Genomic DNA, 16,834 nt, shown 5'->3' with positions numbered 1-16,834 from the left:
CTATCACGCAGTTTGAGGAGGTATCCACTGTTGATAAACAGCTGGTGATGTTGCACTGTGGAGAAACTTAATTTGAAACTGTCGAAGTTGAATTAAAATAAAACGTCACATGAAGCTTGAGCACAGGAGCCAGTTTTATCACATGGATCGACCAACAAAAAACTGGTGACAGCTACACTGTACAGTGTCTTAATCTGTAATAGAACAAACGATTGTATACAGTCTTAGATCAAAATCAAGAAATGTGTTTTACAGAATACACTGCGATCCAACATAAAGAAAACATTTATTTGGCTAATGAATTTGTCTAAGCTGTATTAAATGCAAAACCAAGGTAATTGGCTCTGATTCAGTTCTTCCTGAATTCTTATCAGTTAAAGATAATGTCTCTTATCTAACAGTGAGTTTCAAGGGAATTCACTCATGTGCTTTACATGGCATCATGCCATATAGAGAGATATAGCTATAACACCATGGTGATTTTCTGTTTTGAATAAAACAAGTCATCCACATTTGCATAACATCCTCTAGGTTTCTACATAAAACTGCAAAAGTTAATTCAGCTGGTTGTCAGCAAGTCGTCACAGTGCACTGGGAGATGTGAAGTATTTACAGTATGTTGAGCTAAAGATTAATAAATGGGTGACAAATTATAATCTTTGACCCCTACAGTGAAAGAAACTGGCGGCAAAGGGTCAAATTAAAAACTTGATCACCTTTAACCCGTTGACAATATCCAGGGCATGAATGATATAACATGACTTTACAGTCACTAAATCTCAATATTGTAATCGGAGGCTTGGGACCAATATGACAGGGCTCTCCGTCACCATTACCAAATGAGGGAAATGATTAGAAAGATCCCTCCAACAGACCATTAGAGATTTCAAGGCACAGTGAAGCTGTGCTGGCAGCACACAGTGGCTCAACACCTTTTTCCTCCCCTTTCATTTGTCACCCGTCTGTAGGTAAGGCAGTCATGTCAGATTCTTGTGCACTGCTCACAAAGTTTCAGTGCTAAATAAATAAAGTGCTTTGTTGCTTTTGTAGCATTTGTCCTCTCAGGCTGATTGGAGAGTCTCAAATCCTGAAGCAGGACTTAGGAAATGCAGGAAGTTCAGAGTATTTCGGGGCTCTAATTTAAGTCCCACATCAGTTTGAACAGGAGCACATGGTCACAGATATTATAATATGGGTTGTCTTTAAGATGAATAATACCAAGGCAGTCCTTCCTGCCTATGGTCTCTGCAGTGAGGCGGGGGCCTGAGGTCTTCACTCACTTGGAGCCAGGTGAGGAAAAAAATGGCTCCTCGTCTTCAAGCGGCTTTCTTCTTTAAGAAAACAAACCTCGTCACATTAAAGTCAAATAGGAAAAAAAAAGCCAAGCAAGAAAAAAAAAAAAAAGACCCTCAATTCAATTCTAGTCTGTGAACTTGTGAGTGTCTCCGTACATCCAGTGCTGAGGAGGGAGGGCCACTTCATTAAGGTGGCCGCAATCATTGCTGCATTTACATGACTGGATCAACATGGACAGCCTCTGAAACCGCTCACCATCCGGGCACGCAAAGGTCACAGGCACGGTGCGGGTGCGGCGTGGCGAGCAGCACCGTCCATCCGTACACACGCCGCAGTAGTTGGGCCTGTAGAGGCGGATGCTCACACATTCCCCATAGGACAGGTGGATTGGCTCTGCGACTTTCTTAGTTGGGGAGCAGGTTTTCCCTTTCTGTGATTGAGTTATGAAAGCAGAGAGATAAGAGTTATAACCTGGGTCAAAATGAGTATTATTAGTTGGAATCAAGATAAATTAATAAATTAATAATCTAACAAGATCTGGTTTTTACCCCCACCTGCGCCTTACAGAGCGGCAGATTAAAGCAGCTTTACACTCATAGTCTGTTTCACATTAAGAGGACTAGACTTCCAAAGCAGGGAATCAGAGAGGGATTATTTTTAGATAAATGTGATTATATTTAAGGTTAAATATTTATTCAACATTTGAGTGTCCTCTGCTGTTAAATACACCAACACCTATGACAGCTCTTGGCAGCAGAGCTTTTAACTCAGTGGAGCAGAGTAAAAGAGTTCTTACCGTGTCCAACGTGTAGGATTAATATAGACACACAACTTCCCTGGGCTTGAGTACACAGACAGAGCCTAGCTATGGACAGTTGCTTGGCAGGAATGCTGAGGGTGGGGGACTATATTTAAAAAGGCGCCGGGCTGCCACCAAAACACTGCTGAGTAAATCAGCACTGCCCAGTTCCCAGTGGATGTGGAGCTTCCCGAAAGTACCGCTAAGATAATCTCTGTTCTTAAGCTCTGGATAAAGATGGCTTTAGCACTAAGAGCATGTTTACTCAGTGCCAGAACATCTAATTTTTCATTCAAGCAAAATTAAAGGTACTGTTTTTGCATGCGGAGTCAAACGCAGATACAGGTTAAATAATAAGTGTTATCACAATTCAGCAAAGTACTGTGTGAGAGATAAGTTGCTATTACAAGTTATCTCGGCAGTGATACGGCTGTTTGAACTATGGTCCCTGTCTGCGTCTGTCTCATTCCTTCGTTCAGATCACGCTCAGTCCATCTCACCTTAGCTGGGACCGCCAGGCTGTGACACGGCCGTATGGTGCAGATTCTGGTCTGTCTCTCCATCTTGCACTGAGGGTTCTTGTTGGTGAGACGAGAAGAAACACCCATCCCACAGCTGCGAGAGCACGGGGACCAGTCGGTGGTCTGTACTGCACACTTGTTCTCCCTCAGCGGGCTCCACACTGAGGAATGTATGAGGGTTACGGAGGGTGGGTGAAAGGCAGGGAGAAAAATTACACCAATTAGAGCAGAGATTCTTGATCTGGAGGTCAGGTGCCTCGTCAATGTCTATGAGATAAACTGCCATGAAATTTGGTTCAGATGTTCATCCCCACTTTTGGATCAGCTTTGGTGATTCGTGGCTTTTCATTCTCTTTCCATTCATCCCCAACCGGTCGTGGCAGATGGGGGTGTTTTTCCTTCCCAGTGTCACAAAGTGCTTGCTCATAGGGAGTTGTGCGATTGTTGGGCTTTCTATCTAATATAGTAGGGTCGTAACCTTACAATATAAAGTACCTCAAGGCAACTGTTTTTGTGAAATGGTGCTATATAAGTAAACCTGACCTGAATTAAATTGAATCTAGCACTACTATTGAGTGATAGTTTATCTGCTGGTCTGGTTTATTTACCCAATTGTCTTTTGTTTATTGTTAAGAGCAAGATAGAAGGTCACCAAGAATATAAATACAGATAAGTAACTGATAGCAAATCAGAGCAAAGCAGATGATAAATTTGGGATCTCCTGCAGTGTTGCTCTTGTGAAAGGCAAGTGTGAGCATATCTGTGTCTGAGGCTAACATTGTGATTGTGAAAAACTCTGTTCTCATAGTCTCAGAGTACAGTAAAAGTACTGCCATTATGTAACAACTTTACCTTGTGATTTAAGAAACACTTTTCAATTGTTGCCTCTTATTCACCCATTCATTCATTTGCACATGAATGGTAATGCAAGGTGCTGGTCTGCCACCGGGGATAACATGACCACTGTCTGGCCTGAAGATATTTCAGCATGAGGACAGAAAGAGCCCTTTCTACCACCTTATTCACACAGCCTAGAACAATTGAACTACCTATACAGAGACTCTTTAATATTATACAACCAATGTAAATAAGCAGTACTTAAACTTACTAAAATATGAACTACACTGTGAGAAACAGTTTGCATACCAGGCAAGTGTTTGTAGCCACGCTCACTGTGCCAGCTGCTGGGTTTGACGTCTGTAAGCTGGTTGGCTAGGACCAGGTCATTTTCAGGGTGGCGCGGCACAGGATGGTGCCGAGGTCTGTGCGGGTGTTGTTGTGGAGGATGCACCTGTGCAGAGAGATATGCAAGATTAGATGGTTGCAGTTCATCTTTGCCATGACCGTGTCCGACTTTCGTGTGCTTTTCCCCACAGTGGGTGTAACCCCTGATTTTCAAGGGGTTAGGTGTTTTAAAGTACTTAATAACAGTATCTGCTCTCAGGAAGCGAAACAGATACTGTTAATCAGAAAGGTTTCGGCATCCTTGCACCAGAAGCTGTACTACAGTGGCTTGTATTAGTTTGCCAAAGCAACTCCAAATTATAGTAAAAAAAATAAGAAAATATAATTTTTGATAACTGATTTTTTAAAAGTTTTTGGCCAAATTGTAAATTCAATACACAATTAACAAGTTCATCCACAGTGATTTTTACCTCCAGTATCATCAAACTGTTTCACAAATTCCTAACAAACTCAGTGTAACAAACCTGATGCTTAGGTGGAAGGCGCCATGTGCCCTTATTGCAGTCGACAGTGAAGCAGCACTGCCCAGGTATCCTAACCAAGCGTGGGTAGGGGCAGGATGGTGAGGCTGGTGGCAGCTTGTTGCTACAGAGAGGCGCGCAGCCAACAGCGCCATCAATGCAGGTGCACTGGTGTTTACATCCAGCACGGAAGCTTTCACCATTCTGGTAGATCCTTCCATTGTACTCACATGTGCGTCCCTCAGATTTTGCTGAAAAGACACATATTACTCACTCCTTCTGACTTCATCAACACCAACAGTGACACAGGACGTTAAAAAAATCCCACAGGACAAATGAGATCAAAAAGTGAGTGGATACAAAGAAGCAGGAAGTGTCAGACTCCCTGTCTCGTAGGCATGGAAGAACCAGCTATTCATAGTTTGTGGGGCAGCACCGGCATGGTGCAGAAGGAAAGAGTATTTTTATCCCTGAAACCCCCTGTTGCTGTCATAAAACATCTACTACTCATTAAAATGTCTCCTGCTGCGCAAGGTTCCATGTTTCTAAATCACAAACCTAAGAAAGCTTCTCTTATGACCTTTGTCGCACCCTTTTGGCTTTTCTTTTACACTCAGTATATAAACTACATTTTCTTTCATTTTAATACTTCAGATGTAGCTTTTTTCCCCCTCCTCTGAGATTTCTTCCCTCCGAGCATTCATTGTTTTCTCACCTCGGCATATGCCCCAGGCCATGGTCACGTCATTGCCATAATTACACTCCAGCCCTTTGTGGTGGTCGCAAGGCCTCGCAGGGCTGCAATCTTGGTTAAGCTGTGCAGCACACACCTTGCAGCATCCACACCTGTCTGAGACGGAGCTCACGCCTGGAGGGCAGACTGGGGGCTCTGCAGGGCACTCACACACCGCTGGGCAGCGAGCAGTCACCTGAAAGATTCACATATTCAGACAAAGCTCAGAACATGACTTGTGTGTGTGTGTGTGTGTGTGCGTGTAACATTTTCCATTATTACTGTTATTATTATTATCAAAATAAAACAGTCAAAAATAAAAACAATAAACCCCACAGGCTTGCATCTATAACCCAATTGTAAAGAAGTCTCCTGGTACTTGGAACGGAAAGTTCCCACATCTCCTCTGACTGCCTGTCATCAGCAGGCTGTTATTCTACCAATTTCAGCATTTCTTACGATACCAAATTGTGTGGATGAGCTCTGGCACATGTATGTTTGAATTTCTATTATCTTGTAGACACCCCAGGGTTTGTGACAGATCATCATTATTATTATGATTTTTTTTTTGTTGGTCATTCATCCAGATATGAAGCATTGTAGCAAATCTCTACAGTAAGTCAAGTTACTGCTGGTCAGCCTTCTCTGAGTGTCTAGACAGCTCAGGGTTTGTACTCAGCCTCCTGCTGGCTCGTGATTTCAGTCATGGCTCAGTACTAGAGCCAACTTGTTCCAGTTTTTTAGGAATCAGCATGCTACTATGCTCTAAAAAAATAAGACATGAGTAGACAAGCTGATTACCAGAAAGGCAAACTTCATCAGAAAAAAATATTCGTCATTATATAAGTGGGGGTGCAGTGCCACTATTAACCTCACTTGCACTCTATTTCCCCTTATTGTGTTCGTTTTCTTTTCTCTCATTCTCTCTCTCTCTCTTTTTAATTACTTTAAACATGACCCAGATAAAGTACAGTAAAATCTGCTGCTGGCTTATGAGGATTAATTTGTTTCCATGAAGGAGTGTTTGCTGTTCAGACTCGGTAGCTCAAAGTTTAAGTGCACTTTTACTGTCACAAGTACTTTTAATCTTTAAGTAGACTCACACACTTAATCTTACCTGTGTGATGACGGCTGTTGTCAGTAGAGTCAGATAGATGAGAAATGTCATGATTATCCTTAAAAGTTAAAAAACAAACAAAAAACACCCCTACAAGTAATTTTAAAACAACAATTTCAAGCAGAAATCGAAGGAAATATTATTGATCTTCATTAATTTCACATGAAGATTCTAGTTTCTTTTTCTCATTAGCTCGGACTTCAATCCTTTTTTTTTCCTAAAGGGGTGAGGAGCTAAACTCTAATTTATAGCTGACGGACTACGTAAGACCCCGCCTCTCTCCGTACTACTAACCAATCAGCGTGCAGGTAACAGCCCAGAGCCTTTTTTTCCCCAATGGGCGTGACGTTACCGAGCGGATAGTTTGCTGATTGGTGGGCGGGTTTTGAAATGAATGGAGCCATTGATAAAAATCTCAGGGGCGCTCTGTTTGTTTTATGAGTTAAAAATGAAATTGTAACAGCTCCTTTCAAGTCACACTTAGCACATTCCTGCTAACACTGAGTAAACACACTCAGCTGAGCCAGACAGCCATGCAACATTAATAAGACCTCCACCTTTGGGGAAATAAGGGAGCAGGAGGAATTCCTTCTTATTTTCTAAGCCAGGGCAGAAAATTAAAGTGGAGTGCATTAAACAAATATTAACATAATATGAGGGGCAGAGTGAAAATACTCGACTTTGTCTGTGTCCATCATGTTCTAAGAATAAGTGTTTCCAAAGTTTTTAAGTGTAGATTTTGATTGTTTTGCTTTCAAACTGCGTCGCTGTGAATTCAGGTGGACTGCCTGTTTCTATTATTTCTAACCACATGGTGCTGACACGGGAATGATGATGATATGATTACTTGGAAAGAATGGTGAAGTTGAGGTTAAAAGTAAGATTATTTTTTTAAGGGTAACACATGTTGGTCGTCTCCTCTTTCGCTGCCATCTTTTTTTTCTTTCTTTAACCACAGGTTTCCAGGCACGCCTGTCCTAAAACAGAGACCTCTTTAGAAGAAAGTAATGTGATAGGTAGCTGTTTTGAAAGTTAGGATCCTGCTATGAATGTCAAAGTATTCTCGTAAAGTTCTGGTTTATAGGCTCATTTAATTTTAGGCTTTAAAGAGGATTTAATTTTTTTAAATTTGTGTTACCATCACTACTCACTCAAAATATTTTTTACCTCCAGCTAAAGGGATGAAAGCTTTGTGCTTTAATTTTCAAAAATAAAAAAATGTAATTTTTAATAAATTTTACATTTGAACTAATTTCTTTGCTTCCCCCCCCTAAAATATATTTTTTTATGTATCAATTTAAGATGCCTTTCTCAGTGCATTTGTATATATATGTGTCATGGTACTGGGTGTATGACCCAGTGTTTCCAAGCTTCTGGACATTATGCTGTTTATTTTCGGATATTCAATGTGATTCTTGCTTGTGGTTATTTTTACGTCATGTATTAAGTATGTTTCTGTTAACCTTTAGTTTTTTGTGACTTGTGAGTTTTTTCCCTTAGTGTCTTCTCCTGTGTCTTGTCTTCACGTTTGTTTTTCTCTTGTCTCCGTGTTTAGCGTTTACTTTCTGTCTTCCCAGTCAGTCATGTCTCCATCTCTGTTTCTCCCTGTGTCCCTGTGTCAAGCCTGTGTGGCTTAGTCTTCATCTCTGTGTTTATTGTACTTCTTCTTTATTTGGACAGTCTCCTGTCCTGTGTACAGTATGTTCAGTTCTGCTTCCCCTGTCCTGTTAGTCTGTATTAGCTCCGTGTTCCCACCTGTTGCCCATCCTCACGTTCTCCTGTGTGGATTTTAGTCCCCCCTCTCCCTCTGCTTGTTGTCTAGTTGTTCCTGTTTGTAGTGTTTCCCTTGTTTATCCCAAGTTCCCTAGTTTCCTGGTTTCCTCCTGGGTTGTGTTTTGTATATTGTATGTTTGAATTTTCAAGTATCTTATTACAGCAAATAAACTTGTCTCCTTTAGTTTATTCCCCTGTGTCTGAGTCCTACGTCTGGGTCCTGCCTTGCCTGCCGTACAGTTGTACACAACAGTAGTCACAATCTATGAAAATAGGAACTGACAATCTCACTGCACACTGCACTGCACATAATATATTTGTATAAGAAATAACCCACTTCCTTCTGAAATTTTCCTGTGGAAACTGAGCACTGCTGTAGGTGTCCACCCTTCTGGTTAATCCCACGGTGTGCTCCTACCATGTGACATATATTAGATGTTGTTTACAATCACTTGACAAGCAATGCTCTTCATTGCTTGTCAAGCACAGCTTGGGAGCACAGCTGCACATCTCATGGCTATTTGGTGGTTCCCAACTAATGTTTTAATCCAGTTGCTACAGCATGAACAGTCAAAACAAGGAAGATATGCATGTTTCCTGTTCCTTCCCATCATGAGTCTTCCTGGTGACTCATTTTGCGACCAAAATTTTGTGACTCATTAAGCTGATTTCAGTCCTGACAAAGCCATGTGGCAAACCACTCTTAAATCAGTAATGGGAGTTTCTAAGATCAGTTTTATGACTTTGGTTTGGTTTCTTGAAACCAGCTTTGTGGTTCAGATAGATATTCTAACAACAGTTTGACTCTGTAGATAGATAGATGGATACATTATTGATCCCACGAGAGAAATTCTTGTGTAACAGCAACATAAATAAGAAAAATAGAACAATCTAAAATATATAAACAACATAGTTAAAGTGAAAGTGCCACAGGTGCATACTGAGATTTTTTTTAATTGAATACAACAGTGATAAAAACAACAAATACAAAATAGGTTAAGATACAGAAAATTTAAAAGGCTGAGATTGTTGAACAGAGTAATGCAAATGGAATTAATAAATAATGTTTACACTATAAACCTGAGAAAGAGCTACAAGAAGGTATAATACAGAAATATGTTTGTGGAATCTCAAGCCTAACAGGTGTGTACACCTGTCACAGCAAGAAGAGGTATTGTACAATTTCACAGAGGATGGTGGGAATGATTTCCTGAAGCGCTCTTTATGGCAGCAGGATTGAAGGAGCTCTGCTGCCTCACTAGTGCTGAGTGGAGTAGGTTAGATGGATTGTCCATGATGGCAAGCAGTTTGTTCATTGACCTCCTGACCTTCACTGACTCAAACAACTCCAGATTCTGGCCAGTTGTGATTGCAGCCTTGTGAATCAGTTTGCTGATCCTGATTTACAGTATATGGTAATTTATTTATATTATTAAATTAACTCGGGATTATATACTTGTTTTCAGAATAACAAAATCTTGAAGTGTATGGAGCACAGGCACTAAAACACACCTCATCTGGGTAGACGGTGTTTTGGGAGTAATCCTGGGACATTTGGATTCAACACTGAACCCTCTGGAGATGTTGTTGGCCTATCAGCGAAACGCGGAAGAAGGAGGGCACCCACTTGACAAACCCAGAAAAGTGCCACCACTCAGTTGACCAGTTCATAGAGCCCAAGCTGCAGATCTTATAGATGCAATTTAGGGATATAAAAACCAAGTCCTATTAACAAACAAACAGAATCTTGAAAATGAATAATCATCTTGAATAGGCACAGAGTTTCCTCACTTGTGATTTTAAATTGTTAACACACTGTAGAGAGCTGGAGTATTAAAAAGAAGGATGCTGGTGGACACTGGACAGAACTGGACTAGTGTTTCCATTGAGTACACCAGTTAAAATTTCCTGACTGGAGTCATGGCTCCCGCTTTATAAAAGGAAACCACGTCCGGAAACTGTCAGTCATAGCTCTAATGGTATGACGAGAGAGACAAAGTCATGGCCCATCTATTTTAATCCTCTGGTGGTCATGGTACAGGGAGAGGTCTGAAAGTCCTGTGACTACTTCTTTTCTCAGCGTCTCCACTGATGCCTAATAAGAGAGAATCAGAAGCATGAACACTTCACTTTGACAAGGATAGAAAGCTAATGCTGAAGGAGATCAGACTGTTTTTAAACAGGAAAACACTTTATGCAGGCAACTTTCTGTGAGAGGTTTTATTAGGATTTGTAGTAGTTCTATATTTTTATTTGATTTCTGTTTGTTTATGTATTTGTGTCTTAGTGACCCTGAAAAAAGGCGGTTCATCTGAAGGATTTTAGCCCTCTAAATATCTTTACTTCAGAGAATTATAATGTTCATTTAACTCAGAATACTTTAATGTGGGAGATATAAATAACCTTTCTCCAAGCTGAGATTAAAATAGAGTTTAAGTGACTACTGGGAAACATTTCCTTCTAATTTAATGAGGAAGTGGACTACAGTTTCACCATAATGACATTCTTTAAATACAGTTATGTAACATAAGCCCAGGGGGCTCTCAAGCGAAAGACTGAGCACCTAGAAAGGGGCACCAGATAAATTTGAGGTGCTGTATGAAGATTACCAGAAGACGAAAAAATGGAAAAAGATTTGTGGCGCACAAATTTGTTGTCTTAGATTGGAACATTTTCAAAATCTGATGTTGCACATAGGCCTCAATGTTGTTTCCATTTGGTGGGACTGTTGATATTGGCCTGCCCAGAGTTTGATAAAAATAAATAAAATGTTCTGAGAAGGCAATGAAAACCAACTACTGTAGTTAAAATAAAGTACATTTCCCCTTGCATGAAATATGAAACAATTAAGTAAAGCAGATCTACCCCAAAATGGACTGTACTTTTTTACTGTCCTCCACAGAGCAAAAGTATGAATAACACAATATCAGAGAATAAATATACTTAAGTGTAAAATTAAAGAACTCACAATGAAGAATTGTTACTTTCACAAACAGAATATTGCATTTTTTATTATTAGATTACTACAGAAATGTTAACTTTGTGGTGGCCGCCCTGTGTGTGGATGTCTGTGTCTACAGTTTGTTTGCTTTTTTCAAGTATTTTATTTCAGCACCTTACTTAGTATGTATGCCAAGATCTTTCAATAAAAGTGAACATAAAAGGCGCAAAAGTGTCGAGCCATCCCTCAATTCTTTACATTTCACTTCCAAGGAGCAGAAGTGGTCTTGAGCTATAGTTCTCCAGGATTTATAAAGATATTTCAAAGTTTTTTAGTCCATCCCTTGTACCTGAATGCTTAATACTTATCTATGAATCATTCCAGCATAAAATATGCACCTAACTCCTAAAATAGTATTGTTGCACAAAGAGCCTGATTCCTAAAGAGCTATTATTTGCAAACTTGGCATTTCTTGGGATAGTGTGTCCTTAAAAGATTTGAGGAAACTGGACAAGTGGGGGACAAAATAAGACCTAAAAGCAGGCCTAAAAACTCAATTTGAACTTTTTGGTTGAAATTATTGTCAGCACATATGGAAGAGGTCAGAAGAGTACTGTAAGTGTTTACAATCATCGTTCAAACATGGTGGAGGCTTCTGTCATGCTTTGTGGCTGCATTCCAGTCAGTGGTGTTGGGGACCCAGAAAAGTACCATCAAATTTTTATCCATCATGCAATACCATCTGAAAACATTGGATTGACATCAGCTTCATTTCTCAACATGGTGATCCCAACACTAATGATCCCAAACACACTGGTCGCAGATATGCAGTAAAACCTGGATAGAAAAACACAGTGGAACACTATTAGTCATAGACTGACCTCCTCAAAGCCCCAAACAACATTACTGAAGCGGAGAAGGGAACAAAAGGCAGTCAACATCCAAAGAAGAGCTTTGAATGTCATTCGAGAAGCCTGGAGAACCATTCCTGAAGACTACTCAAAGAACTTACAGGAAAGATTGCCAAGAAAGTTCAGGCTGTGTTGACTAATAAAGGTGGCCATAACAAATATTGCCTTTCAACTGCTCGTTAAAATGATAAAAACTCTATTTTTGCCTTAATCATTGTAGAGATCACTACTACCCTTTTCATAGCAAAAAATAAAAAATGAGGGGTTCCTCATGACTTTGGGACAGTGCAGAGAGTTCAAAAATAGTATGTTGTTGTTGTTGTTAATTTAAAAAAAAATATCTTAAGTGGTGGAAAATAGAAATTCTCAAGCAAAGTATAATCCAGTGTTACGTTACCACTCAGTGACTAACTTTATGTAACCGATGCCCCTGAAGGAAAAACAATAATGAAATGTATAGAACATGCAGTATAGTGCACTCACTAAAAAAACAAAGTGATGTCAGCTGCTGAATGATCCTATACTGTTATATATTTTTTTCTCTCATGTGGCTGAGCGGCAATTTTATTGGCAGCACAATACATAAAATATATAATATGATTGACAGCTTTATGAGAAAAGGCTGATGTGGGAAAATAAGGAAACATCCAAAGGAAAGAACAGCGAATAAAACTATGCACAAGGGTGGCAGGAGAAGTATGTTCATGTGTGCAGGGAAAGTGCGGCGAAGTGAAGGGTTGTGGTGACAGGTGTTTCGAAGTAAGAGAATTTGTTTTTTCAAGAGGAGGAGTGAGCAAGTTCCCCGCTGACTAGTCTGCTCTGCCATGACGGGGTACATGGCAGTCTGGTGGTATGGTATTTCGCACACAAACAGACAGCTGGGATTACTGCCCATACCACCTTTAAGGTCACATGAACCAAATTACACGATACAGAGGTCACAGACTTTTATAAACACATATGGACATATGTAAGGAAGCGCATGATAGAAAAGGTGATTTAAAGGTACAGATGGGAGAATGAAACTGAGGCTTAAAGAAAACACAGGAAGAGAAAGTGCAAGTGGAGATGACAGATACACTGTTTTCTCTGCTGATGCAGTGAAAACAGCGGAAGAATAAAGGTTATTTAAAAAAAACAACAACCCCAAAAACCAAAACAAAACTCTTGCACTGATTATCTTCGACAGACACAGAGGCTGTGCGTGAGAACTCGGGTGATACAGTGTGGATACACCACACCTCTCATATGATATTATAATGTGCAATGGAATATGTGCTAAATCTGACACTGACAGATGGTTCTGGTGTTAATGAAGTGTGAAGTTTGAAACATTGTAAAGTTACATAATAAAGCAAGACTCGGGTTTTTGAGGAGAAGAGACGGTGCCTGCCCTACTGAGTCCATGAACTGCTTGAATACTTGAAGCAACTTCTCCCTCTTGTGGAAGTTTAAAAAAAAAAAAAAACCCATACACACAGAACATTGAAATCAAAGATTTAAAAAATATTTAAATGGTGATTAAAAAAAAGCTGACTTAGACCAGTCCTTTAATTTTTCCTGAACTGAGACAAACACAGGGCTGCTTCTTAATGGCATGAATGTCTATGAGGCTTTTGCAGATAATGCACAGCAGAGACCGTTTTCTTTCCCAATGCTCCACAAGATGGAGCCAAACGCTACAATATGAGGAAAAGTATCTTTTGCCATTTAAGATTCGATTGCGTTCCATTGAATAGGCAGATACACAAAAGAGCTCCATGAATCCTCCTGGTGATAGCTCAACACTACTCGGCTTACTGTTTTCAAAGTCCAAAAGGAGCGTTTTGACCAGTCGTGGGCAGGAATGTGCAAACCATGTAGGCAATCATGGGTTACAGATCACGTCCATATCAAATGATTTTTATTGGAAAATTTTCCTGCTGCACGACTAATGAATGTTTTGTTACTTTCATCTCCTTTCTCCTTTGCCTGCTCACCCTCCCTGATCTTTAATTAAACTCTTATCAACAGACTGTGAGTAGGTGGTGGAGCTGATGAGGGATCTTCTCTCCCTCACTCTCGGTCCTTATCTTCTCTGTTTATATCACTCGTTCCCCCTCCCCATTCTTGGTTTTTCAATTCATTTCCTTTCACTAAACCTCACTGACTCCCTTTCCCTTATGCCTCCCTCTCCTATCTTTCTCCAGACTGTGACAGCAGAGCACAGCGGCTTTGAACCCGGTTTTATTCAGAGCACGCTCTTGTCTCCCATCACCCATGGTCTCCTGATTAGTCTGCCCCCTCCTTCTTAGCAGTCACTAAGGCTCACAGCAGCCAACTGACAGGCAAGGAAAAAGCTTTTCCCAGGTAGAGTAGCAGCACTGCCTGAAGACTTGTAAGCCTAAATATCCCAGTCATCTGGGAGGTGGGGATTACCCTTTGGCCGGCTGCTAGATCCTTCATTTCCCATATGGGAGTGTTGGGTTTGAAAGGCACAAATATGGGAGCTTGTTCTTCATAAGCTGCTGTAAGGGTGGACACAGGATTTAGCCCTTGATATTTAATACCCACTTACATGAAATTTAGAAAATTACATTGGAAAACAGATCACTTGGTGCTGGTTCGAGAAAAAAAATGACAGAAAATGCTGCTCAGGCTGGTTTGGTATAGTACACTGTAACCAATAGATGTTGTGTAAAGATTTTTAGTGGATTTAAGCCACATGCTTTTTAACTATGGTTCAGTCACACTCATTACAGCAGAGATAGAGAATGTAAACGTAAGCTGGCGGGAATGAGTCATCTTCCCAAGAAATACTGGTTGGAGCATTTCATTTCAGCACCATATGCTACTGTCTGGTTATTAATATCTTTCTCAGTAATTTGCTTCTGGATTTTTCTGTTTAATATAACACGATAAGGCTCCTCCTTCACTGAGCCACTCCATCACTCTGACCACTGGTGGCCATGGCTCAGGTGGTGAGCAGACACTAATCTCAGTGTTTCTCCAAACAGCAGATGAACACCTGGATGAGAAATCTGCCATCAGTGATGGGTGTGTGTGTTTGTGAAATTCTACTAGGTGCACTGTAGTATTGAGGTTTTGCAGACATTTGACAGCTAACCATGTGACCTTAATTAATCAAGTCACGGTGACACTGTAAGGTCAATTGGATAAGCCCCAGTCACATAGGTCTAGAGACCAGTCTCTGCCCATGTGGCAACAACCGATTGTGAGGGAGAACTTGCGCATGCCAAAGGCAGCAAAAACCTCTTTGTGATTGCTTTGGTTGCTACCAGATTGTTGGGGTTGCCTATAGTTTTCATTCAGACAAACGGCCCAAGCAGTAGTGAAAAAGAGACCAATTGCCTTCGAGTAAAAGTTCCTTTAGAACATGTTGGAGGAGTGTAGCTAGCATTTGCAGACAATCTGTCTCACTGACAAAGTAATCTTAAGGAGGTTTTTGTTACAGCACCATATTTGCCAATAATTTTATCTGGCGACAGTCAAACTTCCAAAAACCAATCACAAACCAGTTAGGAAATATATATTTTCCGCTTACAAGAAGCGGTTGCAACACATCCAGTATGGCAGACATCTCTCAAGCAATGTGTGGATGAAATCAGGCGAGACCTCTATATATGTTTTAACATTTTCCTTTGGATCAGCTTTGGTAATCCATGGCTTTTTATTGGTTTCATGGTAGATGGCTTCCCGTACCTGAACCTGGTTCTGCTGAAGGTTTCTTCCTGTTAATAGGAAGTTTTTCTTTCTCACTGTCACCAAGTGATTGCTCATAGGGGGTCATTATGAGCATAACATGGTGATGTTAGCAAGATTAGCTGCTGTCTTTAAATTCAGTTTCCCAGCTTCAGTTTCTCTGTTAACATTCTCTATTTCACTGTGTCAACAACCATCTACACTTTCAGTAAACTATCAAAATAATTATGCATAATATCAAGATTCCAAGATGGTGTAAAACTGCATGCATGTTGTGACGGTAAAGTTCACTTCTTGTTTTTTACTCCAGAACCCCCTCCTCCTACTCCATCTGTCCCCAGCCATGCATCCCATTCTGAACTGCTACTCGCCATCTATTCTCCTTCCCACCTATTCCCCACAAGCACACATCCTTTTCTCCCCATCTGCACTGAAATGCACCTCAAGCTGACAACAAATGCAACCTTTCTTCAGCAGAGACAGACAGACTAACACAGATATGTCAGTCTGCAGCATTTGCAGATAACCAACATCTCTCTCTCTGTCCTCTCACTCCACCCTGCATTTCCCACTCTCTCTTTCTCCGCTTGTTCCGACCCCACTGGAATGCGCTTCTTATGAAGATAAATGACTCCTCTCAGCTTCCTTACCCTCCTCCCATCTGCTTCCTATGCAGCTACGGTGGGGAATTCCCGTGGAATTTTCTCATTCCTCTGAGTGTCTTGCCTGACAGGTTCACAGCATCATTTTTTTTGTTCTCAGTGAAGACAACAAAAGACCATACAAGCTTTGCTGGAGAAGCTAGAGACATTAGATTGCAGTGATATCATTTGAGAAGTTAAACCGTAGTTCATCACATTTATATTATAAAGGAAATGAAGTCAAACTCTATAACTCTGATATGGTTCAGATGGCAGATAGAAAACCAATCCGGTGTGAAACAGATTCAGCGTGTGACTCTTTCATATTACAAAAAGGCAGTTTAAAGAATAGCACTATTTTTGGAAATGTACCTAGAGTAGTCATTAGGATCAGAAAATGATGGGAAAATTGAACCCACTCTCGTGACTATATTAGGCTAACACAATGAATAGCTTTGCTAAAAGACTGGAAACACAGAAGCAGCTCACACAGATCAGCTGTAAAGCAGCAGCACCCTGGCAACTTATTTTTTTTTAGCCAAGACATGATTAGACCATGAATGTTTTTACAGGTTTTGTTTTGTCGCAACAAATACTCTATAACATATTAAATAATCATCTTCATCCTGAACCAGTTTGATAACCGCTGGTGCTGTAAACCACAGAAGTGCTCCTGATCTTTTGATGTGATTGA

General features: G+C 40.5%; 1 protein-coding gene across 1 annotated transcript; it reads right to left on the bottom strand.

The window, feature by feature from the left end:
• Positions 1 to 116: 116 nt before the first annotated feature.
• On the bottom strand, positions 117 to 6,288 carry LOC134629294 (CCN family member 1-like). Its single transcript, XM_063476518.1, has 6 exons — positions 6,173 to 6,288; positions 5,038 to 5,251; positions 4,326 to 4,573; positions 3,763 to 3,907; positions 2,596 to 2,777; positions 117 to 1,726 (listed from the first exon to the last, which is right to left on the bottom strand). The coding sequence occupies exons 1-6, from the start codon at positions 6,221 to 6,223 to the stop codon at positions 1,421 to 1,423; spliced, it is 1,146 nt and encodes a 381-aa protein (XP_063332588.1). The 5' UTR covers positions 6,224 to 6,288; the 3' UTR covers positions 117 to 1,420.
• Between the last annotated feature and the right edge of the window lie 10,546 nt (positions 6,289 to 16,834).

The sequence above is a fragment of the Pelmatolapia mariae genome, linkage group LG6, assembly GCF_036321145.2.
Source record: "Pelmatolapia mariae isolate MD_Pm_ZW linkage group LG6, Pm_UMD_F_2, whole genome shotgun sequence".
Classification (NCBI taxonomy): Eukaryota; Metazoa; Chordata; class Actinopteri; order Cichliformes; family Cichlidae; genus Pelmatolapia; species Pelmatolapia mariae.
The sequence above is the reverse complement of the archived record's forward strand: the minus strand, read 5'-3'. Positions and strand labels throughout refer to the sequence as shown.